The 20936-nt window shown below is 44.3% G+C and overlaps 1 protein-coding gene and 1 long non-coding RNA gene across 3 annotated transcripts in view; both read left to right on the top strand.

The window, feature by feature from the left end:
- Positions 1-15322, top strand: part of GAS7 (growth arrest specific 7) — a 76111-nt gene extending 60789 nt beyond the window's left edge. For both annotated transcript variants that reach the window (XM_066332126.1, XM_066332125.1), the window contains exons 8-14: positions 4540-4614; positions 7206-7284; positions 8396-8524; positions 10345-10468; positions 12162-12241; positions 13557-13655; positions 14375-15322. In XM_066332126.1, coding sequence (XP_066188223.1) covers positions 4540-4614; positions 7206-7284; positions 8396-8524; positions 10345-10468; positions 12162-12241; positions 13557-13655; positions 14375-14488 — 700 coding nt within the window. In that variant the 3' untranslated portion in view covers positions 14489-15322. The remainder of the gene's footprint in view (positions 1-4539; positions 4615-7205; positions 7285-8395; positions 8525-10344; positions 10469-12161; positions 12242-13556; positions 13656-14374) is intronic.
- A 1002-nt stretch (positions 15323-16324) lies between these two features.
- LOC136369341 (uncharacterized) lies at positions 16325-20936 on the top strand. The gene is made up of 2 exons (XR_010745014.1): positions 16325-16982; positions 18992-20936. It is a non-coding gene; the product is annotated as an uncharacterized lncRNA (long non-coding RNA).

Here is a 20936-nt window from a genome sequence, read left to right as displayed (position 1 = left end):
ATAGAACAAGGAGAGCAGCTCTGACACTGTGAGGAGGCTTGTCTGGCCTCAGCACAGGAAGAAGCAGGCATGCTGGAGAGGAAAAAAAAGATCCACTGTGTGCTAAAAACAAAAAAAAAAGTTGGGAATTGAGTGTGAAGAGGGTCTGGATGGGAGTTACAGAAAGATTATTACATTTTTCGTCTGTTTCTAACAAAGGATGAGGATTGTTCTGTGTGGAAAAGGAGGAGGGTGGTGTTGAGCTGGAGGAATTGTTCATGGAAACAGAGCTCAGGCCATCAGGGGAACCTCTATGTTCCCAGCTAAGAGGGCTGAAATACTGATAAGGTTTTCATGGTGACCATCAGGTGCCTTGGGGAGCACAAGACCACATTTAACTGGGGATTTTCACGTCCAGAAAAATTCTCTTTATATGATCAGCCTGCTGGAGGTGAGATTGAAGCAGTTATTAAAAACAGCTCTTCAACAGGGAGCTGGTATAAGATATGATAATCAGATTTCTTCATCATATATCCAACAAGAGGGAAGCTAAATGAAATTTAGTTTATCAAGTAGATGCTTTTAGAGGAGTTTCCTGTATATAGTGATCTCAGACTGACCAATTACATGTTCATTCAATTCTTGTTGACAGAGTTATAAAAGTCACATAGTCACAGACTTCAACTTTTAAGAAGACTGACCTCACGAAAGGGAGGAAAGTAATTAATAAATATATTGAACTGAAAAATCCAGAGTGTTGGTGTGAAAGAAGGTATAACTTTAAATCATAAGTGAAAATAAGGGCCAGCATTTGCATTCAGGGAAGGGCTCCAAAACAGCCAAAAAAAATCTGCAGATTGCCCTGAGAAGCACCAAGTATAAGAAGTAGTGTTTCCATTAGCAAAGGAACAGTGCCTTATTCAGTTTTTAATTAAGCAGTGCTATATTTAGAAACTGTAAGTTAAATAGCAGATTATTTAGCTTCTGCCATGTGCAGCAGATCCATGCGTGCACCTTTCACTGTTTGTCTGCAGCAATTTGTGGAAGACTTCTGCAGTCTCTGCACTACAGGAAAAGTAATTATGCTTCTGTTGTCTGATAATTTCTTTCATTGTTCCCTCCTAATCTGGAAGAACAATGTAAAAAGACTCACAGTCACAGTCTTCCCACAGTGGCAATTGTGGAGCTGTCTGTCAGATATCCTCTGCCACCTTTTCTCCCTGTTCCCCCTGTTGTCTTAATCTATTTAGTCTCTTCTTGCACGGCAGTCACATCAAATCATCTTTGCCTCCCTTTGCAGCTCTCTAGTTTTTCTTCACCCACCATAATATGTCATGTCTGAAATTATTTGAATGTGGGGACACAAAGTACTTTTTCTTTCAAAAAAAAAATAGTAAAAGAGCACAGGAAAATAAACATCCAAAGAGCAAATAGAGTTAGTAAAGTCAGAACAGTACGGGTCAAAATGCACTTCAGATCTGTAATGCTTCTGACTATATAGGGAGTGAAATTGTGAAAGTTTTCAAACAAATCAGTGGAAACAAGAACTTGAAGCTCTTTTGTTAGGAAGGTGGAATTACTGCCAAACAGCCACGTGGATGACTGAAAATGGACTCAGGAGTTCTGGCGTGTTTGTGTTTCACAGTCACTACAAACCAGAGTTTGCAGTGTGTTTGTATCAGGCAGGGTCAAGAGGCAGATTTTTTCCCCTCTTTGAGGTTTATCTTGGTTTTTAGCCCCTTTTAGCTGTGGATGGTGACAAGAAGCCAGGCTGGGGTAGAACAGTTTATTTCTTATATTTGGGGCTCTTGACTACAGATATTTCACCTTTTTATTTTTATCTTTTATTGATGTTCCTCCTTGCCAGGCAGTCTGCCCTTTTAGTAATGCTGTCTATTTGCAGCACAAGTTCAAATCCCTGGAAAAAATCTTGGAGCCTAGGCCAAAGCTGGAAGCAGTGAGGAGCTCTTCCATCAAAGCCAGTGGCTTTGCTTGCCTGGTGCTGCGTTTAGGACAGGCACTGATGGCACCAGGCACAGGGTGTATCTTGTGTGTGCTTGTGAAATCATGACAGTCACAGAATGCTTTGGGTTGGAAGGCACCTGAAAGCTCATCCAGTTTCACTCTTCCCAGTGCCATGGGCAGGGACACCTTCCACTGTCCCAAGCTGATCCAAGCCTTGTCCAACCTGGCCTTGGACACATCCAGGGGTGAAGCAGCCACAGCTTCTCTGGACACCCTGTGCCAGGGCCTCCCCACCCTCATAGGCTAGAATTTCTTCCTACTGTCTAATCTAAACCTACTCTCTTCCCTTCTAAAGACATGAGGCTTGCTTCTGTCTTAATAGATTTGATAATTCCTCAGCTTCAGCAGTAGCAGGGAAGAACTGGACAGGATTTTAAAGTCTGTGTTTTCACAGCAGACCTTTTTGATGGAAGATGGGCAGCTACTCCTCTGTACAGGAGACAAAGGATTGAGCTGCATGGGCAGCTCAGAACAGTCAGCAGACTGTTGCACCTTTGAACATGCAGCATCCACAGAAAATCACTCAAAGGCATCCTGAACACGAAATTCAGTAGGAATGAAGCTCACAATGAAGGCTGTAGACCAGAACTGTGGCTGGGAACTGAGCCCAAAGCAGTGAGCCTTAGCTCTGGAGAGAGACATTTGCACCTTTATTACTTTTGACCTGTTCTCTCTTTCCAGTCCACAGAAATTGTTGCTCTGAGAGAGCATTAATCTCATCCTGAAGTACATCTTTAAAGCACATTAGGTGAAAAGTGCCTGGATAAACCCTTTTCACAGTGAGGTCCCAATGCAGTGTAGCCTTTGATGCCTGTGTTTGTTGGTCCTGTTGGAGCAGGCGTTGGGAGCTGGCTGGTTTTGTCCTCCTGGGAGGGGGAAGAAGAGGACCCCCAGCTCCTGAGTAAGGTCTGTAGTGCTGTGTCACACCAAGCTGGGTGTCATCTTGGGCCTCAGCCAGCTGCATCCCAGTCAACTGCTGGAAGGGACAGCCCAGTCAGTGGCTGTGCTGTGGAGCTGTCAGCTGTGGCACCCAGACCTGCTCCCTCCCCTGGACTCCTGTGAGTGTAAGGACAGTGTGGCGCTTCCCCTCCCACACCACCCACCATTTCAGCAGCCCAGAACATCAGATCCCTCTCAGCTATCTCAGGGGAGCCCTTTTAGCTCAAATGTGCCCCACAGAAGTGCACTTGCTCAACCAGCTCCTGCAAATGCATATGACAGAAATGCCCCACCCTCTGAGTCTTTGTGGACAGACCCTTCAGAGCAGGTTTTGCCCCTGCTCGGGCATAGCTGGCACAGAACCAGGAGTTTTTCTACCTGGGGGCCACACAGCTCTCTCAGAAATGTTCTGTCAAGCCAGCTGGGTTGAAAACCAGCAAACAGCTGTTAGCTGTGCCTGGGAGCATGTGCACCTTGCAGTTGTCTCACTGGCAGCAGAGCTCAGGGAAGATGGTTTCAGGCATGATGCCCATCACCTCTGCAGCAGCAGCTGCTCATCCCTCCCTGCTGGGCTGTCAGCACGTACCCTTGTCCCCTCACTCCACAGCTGCCCTCCTCCTCCTCCCTGCAGTCATTCCCACAGCAGCTGTGTGCCAACACCTTTCCTCCTCTGCTCCCTGGCAAGCTCAGCTCTTGTTCCTGGTGCCTCTGAGTGAGTGAGAACAAGGACAGGGCAGTGAGTGGGGTGAAGGAGAGGAAGGGGATGCACCAGCCATGTGCTGGTGAGAGAAGCTCCTGCCACATCTCTGTCGTGCTTTGTCACCCATAATGGAGAGCATGAAGTATTACTGCTTCCTTATTGTCTGTCAGCAATTTTATTAACTTTTAACCCCTTTTTTTACTAAACATCATTGGTGAAAATATTAAATATGGCTCTTGAGGCACCTCCTCCTGAACAAATAAACTCGTGGTCCCAGTTCATCATTATCAACTATATCCTTCCCTTTGAGCGATTGATAAATTGGTAAATTTCCCTTTGGTAAATTCCTTTGCTGGTTTTATAAATCTCTACTCTCCCCAGCTTTCCTAGTAATGTGGCAGTGTACCAAGGTCTTTACTGGTGGCTGGGAAGATTAGATTTGGTGTCCCTAAGAGAGGTGCACTTCAGCCCCCCAAATCTCATTCGGATTTTTCCTGGCTCGACGCGTTCCTTCATTTTTGCCTCAAGGATGTGCAGCCTCACATTTCACAGCAGACTTAACCACGTGCTGCTGGTCTTTGCAGACAGCCTGTGTTGCACAGCAGAAACACTCTGTCCTTGTTATTTGCTCTCCAGAACTGTAGCTTCTTCAGCTAATTTTATCTCACATGCCGTCCTGCATGTAGCCCTGCTCTTGCCTCTGCATTTTTAGCATATGAGGGGAGAAGACGGCTCATCAAACTGGTGCTGCCAAGCCCTGGAGATTGAAAGGAAAATTCCTGTGGCAAAATCTGTTAAAATGCAGAGAATTTCTTCAAATTACGTGTGTGGGTTTCTGCCTTAAAGCTTACTTACTGCTGTCTTTTTATTTTCTCTCTGTGTGTATGTGAGTGTAGGATAAAGATTGAGGAGGAATATGCTAAGAACCTGTCCAAACTGTCTCAGAATTCCTTGGCTGCTCAGGAAGAAGGGTAAGTGTGTCTCTGTGACTTTCACAGAAGACGAATTTTAATATAAAAGGCATTTCTCCCACGCAGGTACATGTAATTTTCCCCAGCTCTCTCCCGTTGAGTAGAGGTTTATTTAGATTAGCAGCCTGGGCATGCTGGGGAAGGTGGAATTGCTTCAGAGTTGTTTGTTTGGGGTTTTTTTTTAGGCTGTTAATGAGAACTTTTTTAGGGATATGTGTATAAAATGTTGCTTTTCCAATCAGATTTATGTGCTGTCCTTGTTGTAGCCAGGAGTAGTTCCTTCCAAGATTAGCATGTATGTGTACTAAACTAGTTTGAAAATGGAAGAATATATAGATTATATATACATATATTACAGAGAGTGTATGTGTAAGGTACAATCAGCAGCACAGACAAGAGGGAGGATAAAGAAGTCTGTTCCCATCAGGGTTCTGGCCCTTCAGGAAGAGCAGCAGACTGCTTCTTATTCCCAACATTTTCACACTTGGGAAGTTATTAAGAAGACATTAGGCAGTGCAATTCAGACTGAATTGCAGTTATTCAGTGATAATGCAAAGGCACCACTCCTGAAGGATCAGAACTTGGTAACTCTGTGTGTTTCACCACAAACCCTCTAAGCACTGAAAGCCAAAGCTGGAAGTGACTGTCCTCACCATGGCTTTGACACAGTGTGCTTCTGCCAGCACTGAAGCTGCATGAGGAGTTTTGCTCATTTTCCAGGAGGCAAGGACAGAAATGGCAAGAGGATAACTGGGCTGTTACTGCCCTGAGCACCTGCGGTGGCAGTGGTTTCTGTCCTCCTTTCTCCTTAGGGATGGATGCTCACCTGATCCTACCAAAGCTAAACCCACTTTCTTCCATGTCTTCTTTCCACTTTCTCCTACCCCCAACGGGAGAAGCAGGCAATGGCTGAAAAAATGGAGGGGAAGGAAACTAGGGCAGAGTAGATGAAAAGAGAGGGAATGAGCACTCAAGCCTAAAAAACGTTGAAGTAGAAGTGGAAAGGACATGGTGCAGAGTGCATGGAGCTGAAAGCACTGTCCAGTGCTGCTCTTCCTGCAGCAGATGACAGTGTCACTGTCAATGAAAAATGGGCAGTGGGAGAGGGCCTCAGGGAAGGAGAATTATTGGGAGCACTTCTGTAGGTGTATCTGATGAACACCATATTTGAGGACTCAAGTCCTTGCAGTAGCAGCATCAGAGGTGACAGATCATTAGTTTGAGATTGCAGATGACAGGTGACTTTTCAGGCTATCAGGAACAGTCAAATCTCATTATCCTTGAAAAGGGGATAGGGAGGAGATAGAAGGAGCCAGGAACTGTAGATCACTCAGCTTTATTTAACCTTTGCAATGCAATAGAATAAACCATCGAACTTTCACTTAGAGGAAAACTAAGGTGATGAGCAATTGTTGTGTATGCATAGAGAACAATGCAAATCCAACCTAAATTCCTGCAGTGATGGAGTAAGAGAGTAGGTCAGGCATCACAGCTCTTATTTTAGTATTGCTTTTTTGTGATGGGAGATTCTCGTAGGCAGACAAGAGAAATGGTGGCCTAAATAAAGCCTAATGTGCAAAAAAACTAGGTAGGAAAAACCCACTGCTTACAAAAACTAAACTGCAGAAAGTAGCTGTGGAATGAGATCCCAAAGGGTTTGTCCTAAGTCCAGAGGGTTTTAAAATGTTTTTGTAGTGAACAACCTAGGATAGAAGAAATGATGGATTTACTGTCATCAGAGATGTGACAGAGCCAGGAGGGTTGGTATGTGTAATTTGAAGAAAAGGTTGCAATTCAGAATTCTTGTGTTAAAATGGAGAAATTAACTGAAAAAAAAATTAAGTTGCATTTTAATGAGGACAAAGCAGCGGGTTTTATACTTTCACAGGATGTGAAAGATACAGTTACATAACAGTTTGTGGGAGAAGGATCTGGCTATAGTGAATCACAAGCTTATTCATCAACAACTTCATGCTGTTGTCTAAAAAGGCAATCAGATTAAAATATGTCAAAGAAAGAGTGTCTGATACAAAATAATCTGTGACCAGTTTAGCCACTGGAGTTGTACTGTACTGAGGACAGTGTGGTTTTGGTGATGATGCTTTAAGAGGAGTCTGGGCTGTCGTAGAGGGTCTGGAGGAGTGTGCCTCAGCTGCTGCTGTCTTGGAGGTTATCTGAAAGAAAAAGACGATGGAGAAATTTTCAAGTGCTGAAAAGCTTCTCCATGGCTTTTCACCTGCAGTGGAAGTCTGTTCTCTGCAGTGGGGTGTAATGTGGAAGAGGCAGTGAGAGAACTGCATTGATGAAAACTTTGTTGTGGTGAGGACAAGATACTGAAGGATCCTTATGGAGGCTCTGGCCTCTCTGTAAGTGGAGATCGTCATCAGCTGTGTTTTCAAAGGTCTGCTGCAAACAATGCCAGCACAATTCTGCCTTGGTCACCAAGGCTGATTGTTCTCTCAGATTTCTGTTACCCTTTTCCACGATTCTGCTGATCAAGATGTGGTACAAAGTGTTGTGGTAGATTTGTCTGACAGATCCCAGGAGGAAGCGTGGCGAAGAGGCTGATCATTGTCCCTCTCTTCCTTCAGCACACTGGGAGAAGCTTGGGCTCAGCTCAAGAAGAGTTTAGCTGATGAAGCAGAGGTTCATCTCAAATTTTCTTCTAAGGTAAGTGGTTCTTTCTTTTCCAAAGATTTTTGCCCTGAATTGCTGGGCCTCTCCCTTCAGTGCATGTTATGGGGGAAATGCACATGCGCGTAGAATAAATTTAGAAGAATTAATAAGTTGGTGAACAAACTTCCTGAAACTCTGTCCAATCTTCCTCCCAAAGTCAGTTTTTTTAGTCTACCTGGTGAGTAAATTAAAACATATCTAGCCTTAATTTTTCATGAAAAATAAGTAAAACTGATTCTAGATGTTTATCTGGGCTCTGTGTTCCAGTCAGTAAATTTAACTGGTGCTTGTACACTTTACTTCCACCAAGGAAGAAATTAAAAGTAATATTTGTCTTCTCGACAAGAATCTACTCCACCTGTCTGGAAGGAAGAGAACCAGAACTCTGACTTTTTTGTATCATTAGCCTCTCTCAAAAGTGTGCTGGCAACAGCATGTTATTTTTGGGTTTTATCTCAAGTGATGCCCAAGGAGATTTCTTTTACAAATTATGGTATTTATCTGGGTTTTTTCCACCACATGTGACATGCTCTTGAATCCTGCTACATTCTGTTAACCTCTGTGGGTGTTCAAGTTTGATACAGTGGCAGATACCTTACCACCACAGCCATATTCTGGAGGAAAATTACAGCTCTGCACCATTTGCAAGCAATTCAGCAGAGGTTACTCAGGCAACCAGCTGCTGCCTTGGTAACCCACTGCTCTGCCTTAAACTTCGACATCAGGGCTATAATTAGTGAAATACTTTTTGCTCCCCATTGTCCTCCTGTATTGTTTTCCAAAAGGAAAAAAACGCACCCTGGAGTGAGTGATGTGTGTGTGTAGGCAGGCCAGGTAGAGAGGGGCTTTTCCATTGTTTTGATTCTCCTTAAACTCTGCACAGAAACTCCTGTAGCATCTTCTAAATCCTTCCCACTGTTTGTGTGCAGAGAACACGTGGATGTGGCACTTCAGGGGCAGGGTTTGGTGGTGGACGTGGCAGCCCTGGGATAACATGGGACTCAATGACCTTGGAGGGTTGGTTTTTCCCAGCAGTTCTGTGAAGAGCCAGGAATCACTGCCTGGCTCCTCATTACTGCCACTTCTTCCTTTGTCTTCTTTAAAGCTTCAGAGCGAGGTGGAGAAACCCCTGCTCAACTTCAGAGAGAACTTCAAGAAGGACATGAAGAAGTGTGACCACCACATCGCGGACTTACGGAAGCACCTGGCCAGCCGCTACACAGCCGTGGAAAAGGTGGGAGCAGGGAACAGCCTGGAGCCTGTCTGAGACTCTGCTGCTTTGGGAAGAGTTTCTGTTCTGTTCTGCTGCCCAGGAAGAGTTTCTGTTCTCTCACAAAAGACCACAGCTGGTCCTGCTGAGGGTTTTCACTGTTAGCTGTGTTTTGCCCGGTCCCCAAGAGTAGTTTGGGGTTTAGCTGACATCTGGGAAGTGTGGGGCAAACATCTTGCTGCTCAAGTGCCTTTTTGGTTCATCCTCCCCTTCCCAACTTGGGGCAATAAATTCCTAATATATTTGATGCAAATCTTTCTTATTCCTGTCCGTCTGTTGTCCTCAGAATTTAGAACAACTTGCCTTAGAATGGCAGCAGGGTCAGGAAGGCAAGGTGGAGGAGGAAGGCAGCTGGACCCTAGTCTGGCACATCACAAACCCTTCACAAGAAACATCCAAAAAAACCCAAACAGCAGCAGCACCCAGTAATGGGCTGTTGTAACACGAACCAGGAGGTAGCTGAGGTTGTGGGGCAGGGAGTTAGACCCACAAAATATCATCTCCCAGCTGCAGCTGGCAGAAATGGGGATGCTTCGTGCCTCAGCTGCCAAATTGTATCCTCATGGGGTTTGCTTTTGGGTGTAAACTGGAAAGGAAAACACCATTCCCCGTCTTCCCCCGAGCTGTTTGTGCTTTCAGTAACACCCAGCAGGAGTTCCCCGGGGGACAGAGCTGTTGGAGGATACACAAGGTCGTTAGGCTGAGGAATGTTTGTTTCTGCAAAACATGAAGTTCTTCACACTCCAATCTGCAAAGCAACTCAGTAGCAGTATTGGGAAGAGGGAATTAGGAATAACCGTGGGAATAAGAAGGAAGGAGAGCAGGGAAGAGCTGTGACTGCAGTGCCTGTGAAGCACTCAGCCCCTCACGGATTGCTCTCCTCCAGCTCCCTCTCCAGACCTCCAGGACCCAGAGCTGCACATGGAAAAAATTCCAGGAATGCTTCAACAGTAACGTTTAGGCTGGTGTGACTGCAGAAAACTGCAAGGTGCTAAGAAAATACGGTCATACAAATTTAATTTGAAACACTACTACAGTACAAAGAACAAATGTGACATGTTCTATAACAAATCTATGCAAAACAAGTGATTTTTATGTATTTATCAGCCTGCATGTAACAGTGTTTAGTTGTTAAGGTACTTTACTATTTTACCTGTGCAGTATATAAATTTGTACTGATAAATCAGGTTTTAACAGCTTGAAAAAACTTGAAGTAGTTCAAGTCATCAGTTGTAACTAGACCTCAGGTTCTTGATTGCTTCTGTTGGCTGAACCTGAATAAGTTTTTCTGAATTAAGTTCTTGTTGTTAGTTTGTGATAGGTGTGCCCTGAGTCCAGAACGTAATTAAGTATTTTGTGAAATACTTGAAATTACCTAAACTATTCAGATCCTAAGAAAAGTGGATGGAGGAGGTATCTTGGTAATGATGCTTAAGACATTTTGAAAGAGGCCACAGCTCTCTTTTCTTCCAGAAATAATGGGAAAGTTATTAAGAAGCAGGAGAGTCTGATGATGCCATCAGTCCTTTGCCTTTCTAAGAGTCTGTGAAGAGTTCAGATGCATTTGTGATTTGTTGCTGGTGACTTCTCTGTGGTTGTAGGACAGGACACTTCTGTGAACTCCACATGGTGTTGAGAGAACCTGAATCGTGTTAGGGCCCAGTTTCATGCGAAGTTGCTGACTCCTTGCTGAGAAACACTCGTGTGAAGGAGTCCTGGATGGCTGCAAGCAGCTGCCAGTTCATTTTCTCTGTAACCACTGACTCTTCTTTCATTACTCCAAGGCCCGGAAAGCCTTGACAGAAAGGCAGAAGGATCTGGAGATGAAAACACAGCAGCTAGAGGTGAAACTCAGCAACAAGACAGAAGAGGAAATCAAGAAGGCCAGAAGGAAGTCCACCCAGGCAGGTGAGTACCTGTCTCAGCACACAGCAAGAGCCAGGTGAGATGCACCTGCCCATCCATCCACATGGTTCTTGGCTTTTAATATTGTAGCCACCAAGTGAACCATGCTACAAATCTGTGTGATGTTAAATCCTCAGAAGAAACAAGCCTAGTTTTTTTCCAGCTCAGATGTGACAAATTATTGATAGGTGAGAACAGCAAAAGTAGGGTGAATCATCTCTCTGTTTCATGTAAGTGTCTTTAGATCACTGAATATCTGTGGAACTTCCAAAGCCAGATTCAGAGAAGCTTAGCTGAGGGTGTTTCTTCCATAAATCATAGTTCCTTCCTTGGTTCTTTCCTAAATCACACTCACCCACAACTTAGTGGGTGCCTATTACACTTACTATTGCTGTCTTTTTCCTTGAAAGTGATTTTTTTTTCATTTTTCCACTGTTACTCAGTGACTGAAATAATTTCTCTTCTAGGCATACTGAGGATATAGTAGTGTGTGCTGTACTGTACTGAGGATACAGCCACTTGCTGTGACCTGTGCATATTTTACAGAGGCTCAAGCCACATCTGCAGGACCCATCAGGAACAGTTTTTGAGATCTGCAAAGCTGATACATGCAGCTCAGTTAGTACCTTTGCTGAAAATAAGTTTTAGCTGGGGCTTCCATGTTTCATCCCTTCAACAAGGGCTCTTCCTTGGCAGAGTGGTCCTTCAGAGTTCTGAGGTTTTTAAAACTTCAGGATAGGTGTCTGGGTTTTAAGGAGACTGGGAAGAGCCACTGGCAGTGTGGCCACGTGTACAGGCAATCATTTGAGGAGAAAGACAAGTTGTGATTTAGCAACAGGAGGCTTGAGAGATGTTCTTTATTCACTTGAAAATTCACAGTCTCTCTTTGTTCCTTGGTCCTTAGAAGTTGTTTATAATCGACTTTTATTGAACAAGCAAGGAAGAGCTGAAGATCAGAGAGGGAAAGAGAAATTGAGCCTCATTTAAAGAACAAAGAGAATTTCCTGGCTGGAAAGCAGCATTTTCTGAGAATTGTTTTCCAAATTTGCCACCTGCCTTTCTCCTTCCATCAGTGCAGAGTCCTGCAACAAAGGCAAAAAAATGGAAAAAACTTCTTGTGTTCCTGCCCTGATCACAGAAGGAGCTGGAGCTCAGCTGGAATTTGGCATCTCCAGAGGCTGGAGAATGCATGAGGCTGCAGATCAGCATCCCTTCATCCAACAGCTGGGGCCTGATGCCTCACCCCCCTTTGAGACAGAGACCTCTTAGACTGCAGTCTCACCTACAGAGTGCTACCCTGCACTTCCAGAACTCACTATTGTTGATTCCCATTTTAATTACTTTATTTTTCAAATATAACTTTCCATCTATGCCTTTTTTTTTAAACTGAAGTAACTCAGCTTTTTATATTTCTGGACATTTTGTGAAATACTACTCAATGCTCATATTTTTCTTTCAAAATCTTATCTTTGCCCCCTATTCATTCTCACCCCAATCACCTGCTTTTTTTGCCATACATCAGTTGCATGCATTTAGTTGAAATGTTGGTCTGTGTGACGTGTATCATGTAGCAGATATCCTGTGAGCTCCAGCAGGGTTCATCTTCAGATCCCTGGGGTGTACAAAACCTGACCTGCACTTTCCTTCTGAGCTCTGGCTAGAAAAGATTGATGTGTTACCATCTTGACTCTTTCAGGGGATGACTTGATGCGCTGTGTGGATCTTTACAATCAAGCCCAGTCCAAGTGGTTTGAGGAGATGGTGACCACCACTCTGGTATGTAACAGCTAAAACTACCCTTGCAAAACTGGAATAGCCTCCAGTATTCGTCATTCACAGCTAGTTCAGTGCAAAGCAGTGGGGAAAATTGGGTGATAAATCTCTACATTGTGTTTCCTGTTCTCAGTCCTAAGAAAAACTCATAGTTAAGGGAAAGAATAATTGTTTCTTCGGAGAAGACATTAAACCAGTTCAGGGCTGCTTAGGGGCCAGAACATTTGAATTGTCCTTAGGAAGGATGAAGTAATGCACAAGAAAAACACAGAAAAACACACAATAAATCACCAGACCCATTTATACATTAATGACTTTTTCTATTCCACGATTTCACAATTTTCTTTGAAGTCTTCCCAGAGCTGACTCTTCTGCAGACTTAACAGCCCCAGAGCCATCTCCTCTGCAGACTTAACAGCCCCAGTGGTCTCAGCCTGGCTTGCTACAAGCTGCCTTGGAGCAGCTCCATGGCCTCCTCTGGACTTAATCCAGAAGCTGCACATCCTCCTTGTGCTGCCAGCCCCAGAGCTGGCTGCAATGCTCCAGGTGGGATCTCACCAGAGCCTCCTCTAAAGCTTCCCCTCCAGACCCTTTGCTCTCTTTGTGGCCCTGTTTTGGACGGCCTTAACAGCTTCATGTCTTTTTTTATATATTATGGTGCCCAAAACTGCACACAGTGCTCAGTGTATGCAGTCCAGAAGGACTAAATGCAGATTTGGGGGTATAATATCAGAATCCAGAAGAGAAGGGAGGCAGAAAATATCAAGAGGAAAGACAGAAAATCACCCTGCTTTCCAGCTAAAGTGTTGCTGGGTTCTGCTTACTGTCAGCTGGGCAAGGTGGAAGCGTGTCCTAGCTCATCACCTGGTGAGCTGTGCTCTGACAGGTGTCTGGTTGGAATGGGGGATGGTTTGAGCCATCCACCCCAGTGTGCTTTCTGCTGCCCCAGGGAATCACTGTAATTTCTGTAGCCAGCCATAAAGCACGCACAATTTCTTGCAGGAAGCAGATTCCCTCTTGCTTGCAGTCTCTGAAGGCAGTGGCTCCACTCTCTGCCTTGGCTGGCTCAGTTTTGGCACCTTTTGGAAAGGTTTGACCCTCTTCTCTGTTGCTGGGCTCAGGCTGAGGTGACTGCTGCTGCTTGCTGTTTCTTATTCTTTGCAGAGCAGAGGAATGTGCAACCACAGAGCCCAGCTCCAAAGCGTGACCCTGGGGCAGTATTGCACCTACTGGCAGCTTTTTGTGTGTCATCCCTTTCTCTGGGCCTCCAAAGCTCAGGTTCCAGTAAAAATATGGACTTGTTTTTCTTCATGTCCAGGAGCTTGAGAGACTAGAAGTTGAAAGGGTGGAGATGATTCGGCAGCATCTGTGCCAGTACACACAGCTGCGGCACGAGACAGACATGTTCAACCAAAGTGTAAGTGTGCTTTTGGTTTGCTCCCCGTGGTCTTCACTGCCCTCCAGCTGAGCACAAGGGCCCCTCCTGACCTGGTCCTGGCTGGCTTTTGTCAGAGGATGTGGGAGAAGTGTCTGCAGGCAGCTTGTTAGTCTGCAGCAGTGCTGTGCTGCCTCCCTGCCTGCAGTCCTGCTCCTCCAGGGCTCTCTGATCACATTTCACACTGCTGGATCACAGCTCTTTCCTGAGGGAGACACAACCAGCTGAAGTACATTTGGCCAGCATGAGCCATTATTAGCTCCCCCAGCATGGTGCACTACTCCTTGAGGTCTGCTGTTTGTGCAAGGAAGATGCTGAATTGTTTCACTGTTGGAAAAGGGAGTATATATATTTTTTTTTCTTTATTAAAAACTGGCAGTTTATCAAATATTAAAATATGGGGGATGCTGACTCAGTAGAGTTGTAAGGTGCAGATTACAGGATAGAAGTCAGAGGCTGCCTGGCTGCTGCCTGGCACAGGAAACCTGCCTCTGCTTCTTGATGTTAAGTCTCCTCTTCTGTGCTTACCACAAAGGCTGCAGGTTCAGACCTGTCTTGTCCATCCAGTCCCATGTACGTGCAGCTCTGACTTGTCTGCAGATGCAGTGTGGGCATGCCCACAGCTGCTCTGCATGTCAGAGCAATGACTCTGTGCTTGAAGTGTGCCCTTGACATTTGGATTCTTGTTTTCTTCCTTTCAGACAGTAGAACTTGTGGATCAGTTGCTTCGGAAAGTGGATCCTGCCAAAGACAGGGAACTGTGGGTAAAAGAACACAAAACTGGAGATATCCGACCTGTGGACATGGAAATATAGACTGATCTCTAGTTGGATGTGATGAGTCCACTGAATTTAAGCAGGCTAACGTTTGTTTTTAAGGGTCAAAAGAGCATAGGGGAAAGGTTGTTTTCACTACCAGACAGACACTTTGTAATTTATGCCTGTATGGGCTATCTCTGTTCCATTTAGTCATTACGATGGTCCTCGTTGTGCTAAGCCTTAAGCACCAGACATTCCAGGGTGAAAAAAAAAGATGTGTGCTTCCCACCAGAGGTTCCCAATTGCACGCAGCTTCCAGGAGAAATCTGCTTCCTGGCACAGAAAGTGCTCTGTTCTTCAGTGACTTTGTGCTCCACCCCTTGCATGACTTTCTCTATACAGTGTGTTAGAACAGCCACGCAGAGAGCCTCTGGCCAGCAAGGAGATAACTGAATATGATGCAGGAGGCAAGGAAGTTCCTGATCATGAATCCCAGGTCTATCACTGACTGCTCTCATGACCATAGGCAAGTCAATTAACTTTTCCTGGCTCCCCCATTTATAAAATCTCTGCATCTTGCAGCAGTGTTGTGTGAAGACATTGCTTTCATATGACACTGTCTTTCACCATGGCAGTGAAGTGATGGCCCTTCTCCCAAAATCTATGGAGAAGATTCCTGTTCTTCCTGTTTTATACTCCCTCTCAGGGATACATAAACCCATTTTCATGATGCCTGTTGTTGGCCAGTCGATAAGTTTGAAAGTGTTACCATCACAATTTTTTGTCAGGAAAGACTTGGTTGTACTATACCTACCTCATTAGCTGTCAGAGTGCCCTCAATGACAGAAGGAGGTCATATTCCAAGGAATAAATGAGATGTTTAAAATCTTTCCTGCTCATGCAAGGTGTTTTTCCACAGTATCTCCTTAAAGACAGCCCTCTAATAGTTTACTTGGGATTCAGGGTTAAATTTCCTTTGTTGGTTTCTTCAGGTGAATATCACAGATTTTAGGTATTTGTAATTACTGGGTTTGTCCCGCTAAATTTTGGCTTTTATCTTTCTGGAGCCTGATTTTCAAAGGTGCCATGAATATGTGATGCTAGATTGCATCCAGTGTAGATGTAGGTGCCCAGCACTTCTGTACCATCAGAGTCTTAACCTGAGGTTTTTTTTCTGTGTTACCCTTACTGCAAACCACCAAAAATTCAACACTGCTCTTAGCAAAATAGTGTTACGTAGTTTGGAGACTTGTTTTGAAAAGGTATTTATTTTCTTCTGCTGTTATTCCTGATGGAGTATTTGGTGTTGCTGTTAATATATTTTTTTCAGCATTTCATACAATGCAAAGGTTCTTCAGATTCTTGCTTTAGATCCAGGAGAAATCTTGATTCTCACCACTGTGGCCTTTACTCAGTGTTTACTGTTTTAGCTACAATATCCCAAACCATACTTGTTTCATTTGATCCACTGTTTTGCTCCATTTTAACTCACTGTAACTGTTTTTCTCCCCAGCCCCAGAACTGTATCCTTCTTTTGTTCTACTGCTATTCCAGGTTTTTGTTCAGCATCCTCTAAACGCTGTGAACAGATCACTGGGATCAATATTCCTCTTTACAAATACAAGCTGAGAGACAGCAAAGTCTTACCTGAAGCATGTTTATAACATTGCTGCAGTGGTCATTTTTCTGGTTTATTATTTCAAACCAAATTTTCTTGCATATTTCTATTGCTCCCTTTTTTTCAATCACCTCTTTACTAGTACAGCTTCATTCCTGTCTTGCAGATGCCTTCACAACCCACTCCTCTGCTGCTTCATTTCCCTTTATAAACCTTCAGCATCCTTTGCATGTTGGCAGTTGTAGTGGCATGACTGCTGCATGACTGTTTCACTGCTCCAGGTGGGACACTTCCTGTGCTGCACTTCCCCTGCAGACTTGGGAATTTGGATTACAGTTTTATTCTTGCTGTTGGAAGGCTCACTGTGATGTGAGCGTCACCTAAGTTCCTGCACAGACCACTGCAACAGCAGTTGAAGTGTTTGGTTTGCCTGAGTGTCCTTGAGCTTAGTGAAAGCCTCTCTGGAATTCTCTTCTCCTTCCTTTATCCCTCAAGCAGGGCAGTTGATCTTTCCTTTTCAGTCTTTCCACTGATTCACTCTCTGTCTTTCTAATTTTTGGCCATATCAGTGTATACTTCTCCTAACTCTTGCCTTGCACTTCAAAAGATAGGCACTTTCTTAGTTTTTAAGCCACAAGTGCAGGTTGAACTTTCAAAACTTCAGTGGCCAAAATGATGTGAATAGGTGAAAGCTGCATTTCAGGTTGCCCTCTGTTCTAGGCTCTGTTGTAAATTGAAATAAGCAATCTTGACAATGCCTCAGCACATTCTTGTTTTCATTGCAAAACAAAGCTAGTTGTGCACTTTATACAATAATCTCCTTCATAAATACCTGGAATAATCTGTTAGCAATTACACTTTAATTTTCCTCTTTCTTTAAAGAAGTTTGTTACTTCAGCTATTTTGGACTGGAAATACTGTCCATTAGCACAGGTTTCTCTAGACACTGTAATGTGTTTTGGTTCCTCTGCTAAGGTGTATTTATGCTGCTCTAAATGCTTAGTTAGTGTGGGGTTTTTTGTTGTTTTTGTTTGTTTGGGGAGGGTTTTGTTTTACTTTTTTTTACTTTTGGTTTTATTTCCAGTTTTCCTGTTTCTAGTTCTTGGCCCATTTGAGATGTTTCAGGGATGTGAGTTGCCCAGAACAGTAATTCTCTTGGTGGAGTCTGTATCTCTTTTTCACTTCAATAACCAGAGGAGAGCACAGGTACCTGGCTGTTTATCTTTCCCAGCCCCAGGACACTCTGGGTTCTGCTCCACCACAGGTGAGATGTTTCATCTACACTTCCATCTGTTTTCAATGCAAGTTTTTCTGTTGCTTATAAAGTTTTCAGCTCATTTCTTTCTAAAGATGATACTTCTTCTTGGTATGACGTGCAGATCAGTGTTGTCTGGCTGATTCCCTTCTCTGGCTGCTGGATTTTGGATAGTGTGATGCCTTACAGGTCAGGGCATGCTGCAGCTCCCTTGCTCCTAACAGGCAGCATCTTCAAAAAAAAGTAGTGGAATGTTTTAAGGAGAACATGGGTCCCTGCTCTCACAGGTAAATTTGGGAGTTTCAGCATTGCTCTGTTTGTCTTCGACTGAGTTCCAAAACTGCAGTGGAACCCAGTCTGTCTTCATGCTCATCCTGAACAGCTGCTGCTCCAGAGCAAGGTCAAACCTGGTGTTTGGTTAACACCTGACATGTGTGGATACTGCATGGTGCTGCTGCAGTGTAACTGACTAATGGAATACCAAATTAAGGCTCTTAGCACCAGTACTGAGCTTAGGCATCATCTGGTGTGACTTTTTGCTGGCTTAGTCACTGTGGGGATCAGACTGGCAGGGATATCTCCCATCTCTGTGTTCTCTGAGGTCACAGAGCAGTTCAGTTCTCAATTAACAGTCTTTGCTTTCACTGGCAGAGGTAGAACAAGGGAGAATACTCCTCTGGCCCTTAGCAGGGAGCTCTGCTTGCCCAAATCTGTTGAGCCACCCATGTTTTGGGAGTGTTGCCACACCTGTGAGCTCCCTCTTGGTCTGAGCAATGCTGTCACACACTTGTCCTGTGCTGGAGGACTCTCTGGCAATCTCCATTTCAGCCAGAGCCTTTTGGCCCTTCTCTTAGCAAAAGGGCTTCCTGAATTTCATGGCTTCAGATCTGTTGGATGTCCTGACACCCAGCAGTGCCAGAGCTAGTGAGGTGCTTGCCATACAGAGTGAGACCTTTTTATTCATCATCCAGACCTTCCTGCCTCTCTCTTCAAAGCACAGTTGAAAATCTTTCTCTCTAAGGTGTTCTTTCAGCTTATTTCCTACCAGAACTCGTTCTGGATCCAGTGCTGTTGGCTGATTCCTGTTGGAGTTTATGAGCTGAAAGGAGTGAGTCCTTTACCACGTGGGCCAGATGCACTCTTCTCCCATTAGCAGCAGGATTCCAGTTTCTTTCTTGGAGCAATATCCCAAAAAGGCCTAATTCTCAGTTTGCCAGCCTGCTCCAGATTCAGTCATCTCTGTAACTCACACTTGTTCATCACTTCTATAGGTTGGACATCTTCTGAAAGATGCTGGTTGCTCCCTTATAGGAACATTATCTCATTGTTGGACACTGGAATTGTAAAGATAGCTTTAATTTTATTTTTTTTTTAATTTTAAAATACTGTAACAGCAGTGAAAATCATACAGAAATCCCTGTTATGTTTCTAGACTCCCTTTTCCCCTGTGCAGCCCCTTCTGAGCTGCTGGGGGGCAGCTGTGCTCCCCTTTATTGCACAGATAAACACTGAAATCACACCTCCTTGAGTGCCTGACAGGCAGCATGCAAACTTGTGAACTGCTTCTTTTTTCCCTTTATGCAGGTGATTTTTTTCCCTTTGCTTGGGTTTTTTGGTTTTTTTTCCTTAACAGAAATTTTCTGTGAAGCATTCACAGGAATCTCCTAGATGCTTGTAGCAGTCATAGTTTCTCAGGCTTTGTTGAAACTTTTTAGAATTTTCCCTGTTCTTAATGTCATTATTTAAATATTGGCTGCAAGTTAGGCATATTATATAAAAATGAGCATTCTTCACCTGTTTTTGGAAGTGCTCAGCACTCAGAGATTTCTTGGAATACAACAGGGAGCTAAGAGGCAAGACTCTTTGAAAATCAGGCTAACAAACAGAAATGCACAAGCCTTTTTTTTTTTTTTTTTTTTTTTTTTATTAATTGTACTCAAGTACATGGATAAAGCAAATACTAAGAAATGAGAAATAATTGACATGTAGTTGCTCTCTGTGCAGCTCCCAGCAGCTCCAGGAGTGTTCTTGGGTGGGGCTGCAGTCAGAGCACACCTCTGGAGCGGGGAGCCACAGGTCACCTACTGATACAGCTGTAAAAACTCAAATCCATGGTTCAGTGACAACGTGGCTCTGCCCATCTATTTCTTCAGTCACACACAGGGAGAGAAAGGGCGCTGCTTACCCAGGTGGGTCCTTCACTACCAAGCACCTTAAGAAATCCAGACAAGCACTTTGAAGGTCCCCCTGGAATGAGTAGATGTGACCTCTTGATGTGATTTTTTGATGTTTCTTTCTGAGCTGAGAACAGATTGACTGTTTCAGTTTCTGGTGTGCCCTTGCCCACTCGTGCAGCCTGTGTCTGCTCCCAGAGATGGCAGCAGACTCCAGTGTCCTGAGGGCAGTCCTGGTCACCCTGACATTCCTCTCATTTGGCAATTAAGTCTTCAAAAGACAGTGTCAAAAAGGCACTTTTCAGAACAATGAGCTTTCCAGTCCACAGACCTCTCTGGAAAGCCTGCAGGCTTTTTGGTACCCAGCGTGTGTTGAAACAGGAGAGTGGCATGGCAGAGGTTGCTGAAGCCTTGGCTCTGAGCAGTTCCTGCGGTGTGGACAGCATCCCATCCTCTCACAGGGATGGGGAACAGCCCACATGCATGCTGTGTGCACCAGAGGAGCCTGCTGGCTACATCTGTCTTAACCAGGTGGGCAAGAGTCACAGATCAATTCAGATGACAGCAGACACACAGGGCAGGAGGATCCTTACCTCGGTGGCATCTCTCAGCCCCTGGTGGGTATTGAATAATGATGAGTGAGGGGCCCATCACTCTCCCAGTCCTGCTCAGCACTTGAAAATCCGTGCTGAAAGGTGTCTGTTGCTGATCCAGAGCTGTCCAGCTCACACCTGGTTGCACCCATGGGAGACCAGTAGGTGCCAGTGCTGCCCTGGGGACTGGAGAAGGGGCTGTGGCATTTGGCTGCCCCAGCCCAGGTGTGCTGAGCCTGCTGTACCTCAGGAGCATGCAGCACACAGCCCTGCTGTGGCACAGTGGGAATCAAGTCTTTCCTGGCAGCAAATCCCGATCTTTTCCTGAGAAGTGTTGTAAGAATAACACCCATTTGCTTTGTCTGATTTTATTCATATGAGTGGTGCATCTTTCAGCTCTTTATTTTTCCGTCTCTGTTGTTACTGTAGCCGGCCCTTCATCAGTGAAATGCAACACTTTCCAGGACCTTTAATTTTGGAATTTCATGGAACTTACCTGTTATTTCAATGTGCTTGACCAAACTTCATGCTTTTGGGTGTTTTCTGAGAGTTTTAAAAACTTTATTGGAGAGGTTATTTTGGGTTTTATTTTGGATTTTTTTTAATCAGCCACGAGGTTTGGAAGTGTAATAACTTCTTTCTGTGCTTATCACAGTTTCTTTTTCTTTTCTGGATGTTTTTTCTGAAGGGACCAACACATAGCACAATTCAATTTAAAGTTTTAATCCCATGCATTCCTCAAGGCAGAAACCTTTTGTGCCTAATGATGCATCTGAATCTAAGAACTGTACGTGGATAAAATCTTACATAGACTAATTTTTAAAAAAATAAGTCTTAGATTAACCACATAATAATCACAGAAAAA

Source organism: Sylvia atricapilla, chromosome 18 (assembly GCF_009819655.1).
Source record: "Sylvia atricapilla isolate bSylAtr1 chromosome 18, bSylAtr1.pri, whole genome shotgun sequence".
NCBI lineage: Eukaryota > Metazoa > Chordata > Aves > Passeriformes > Sylviidae > Sylvia > Sylvia atricapilla.
Note: the sequence above shows the minus strand (reverse complement) of the source record. Positions and strands in the feature narration are given on the sequence as shown.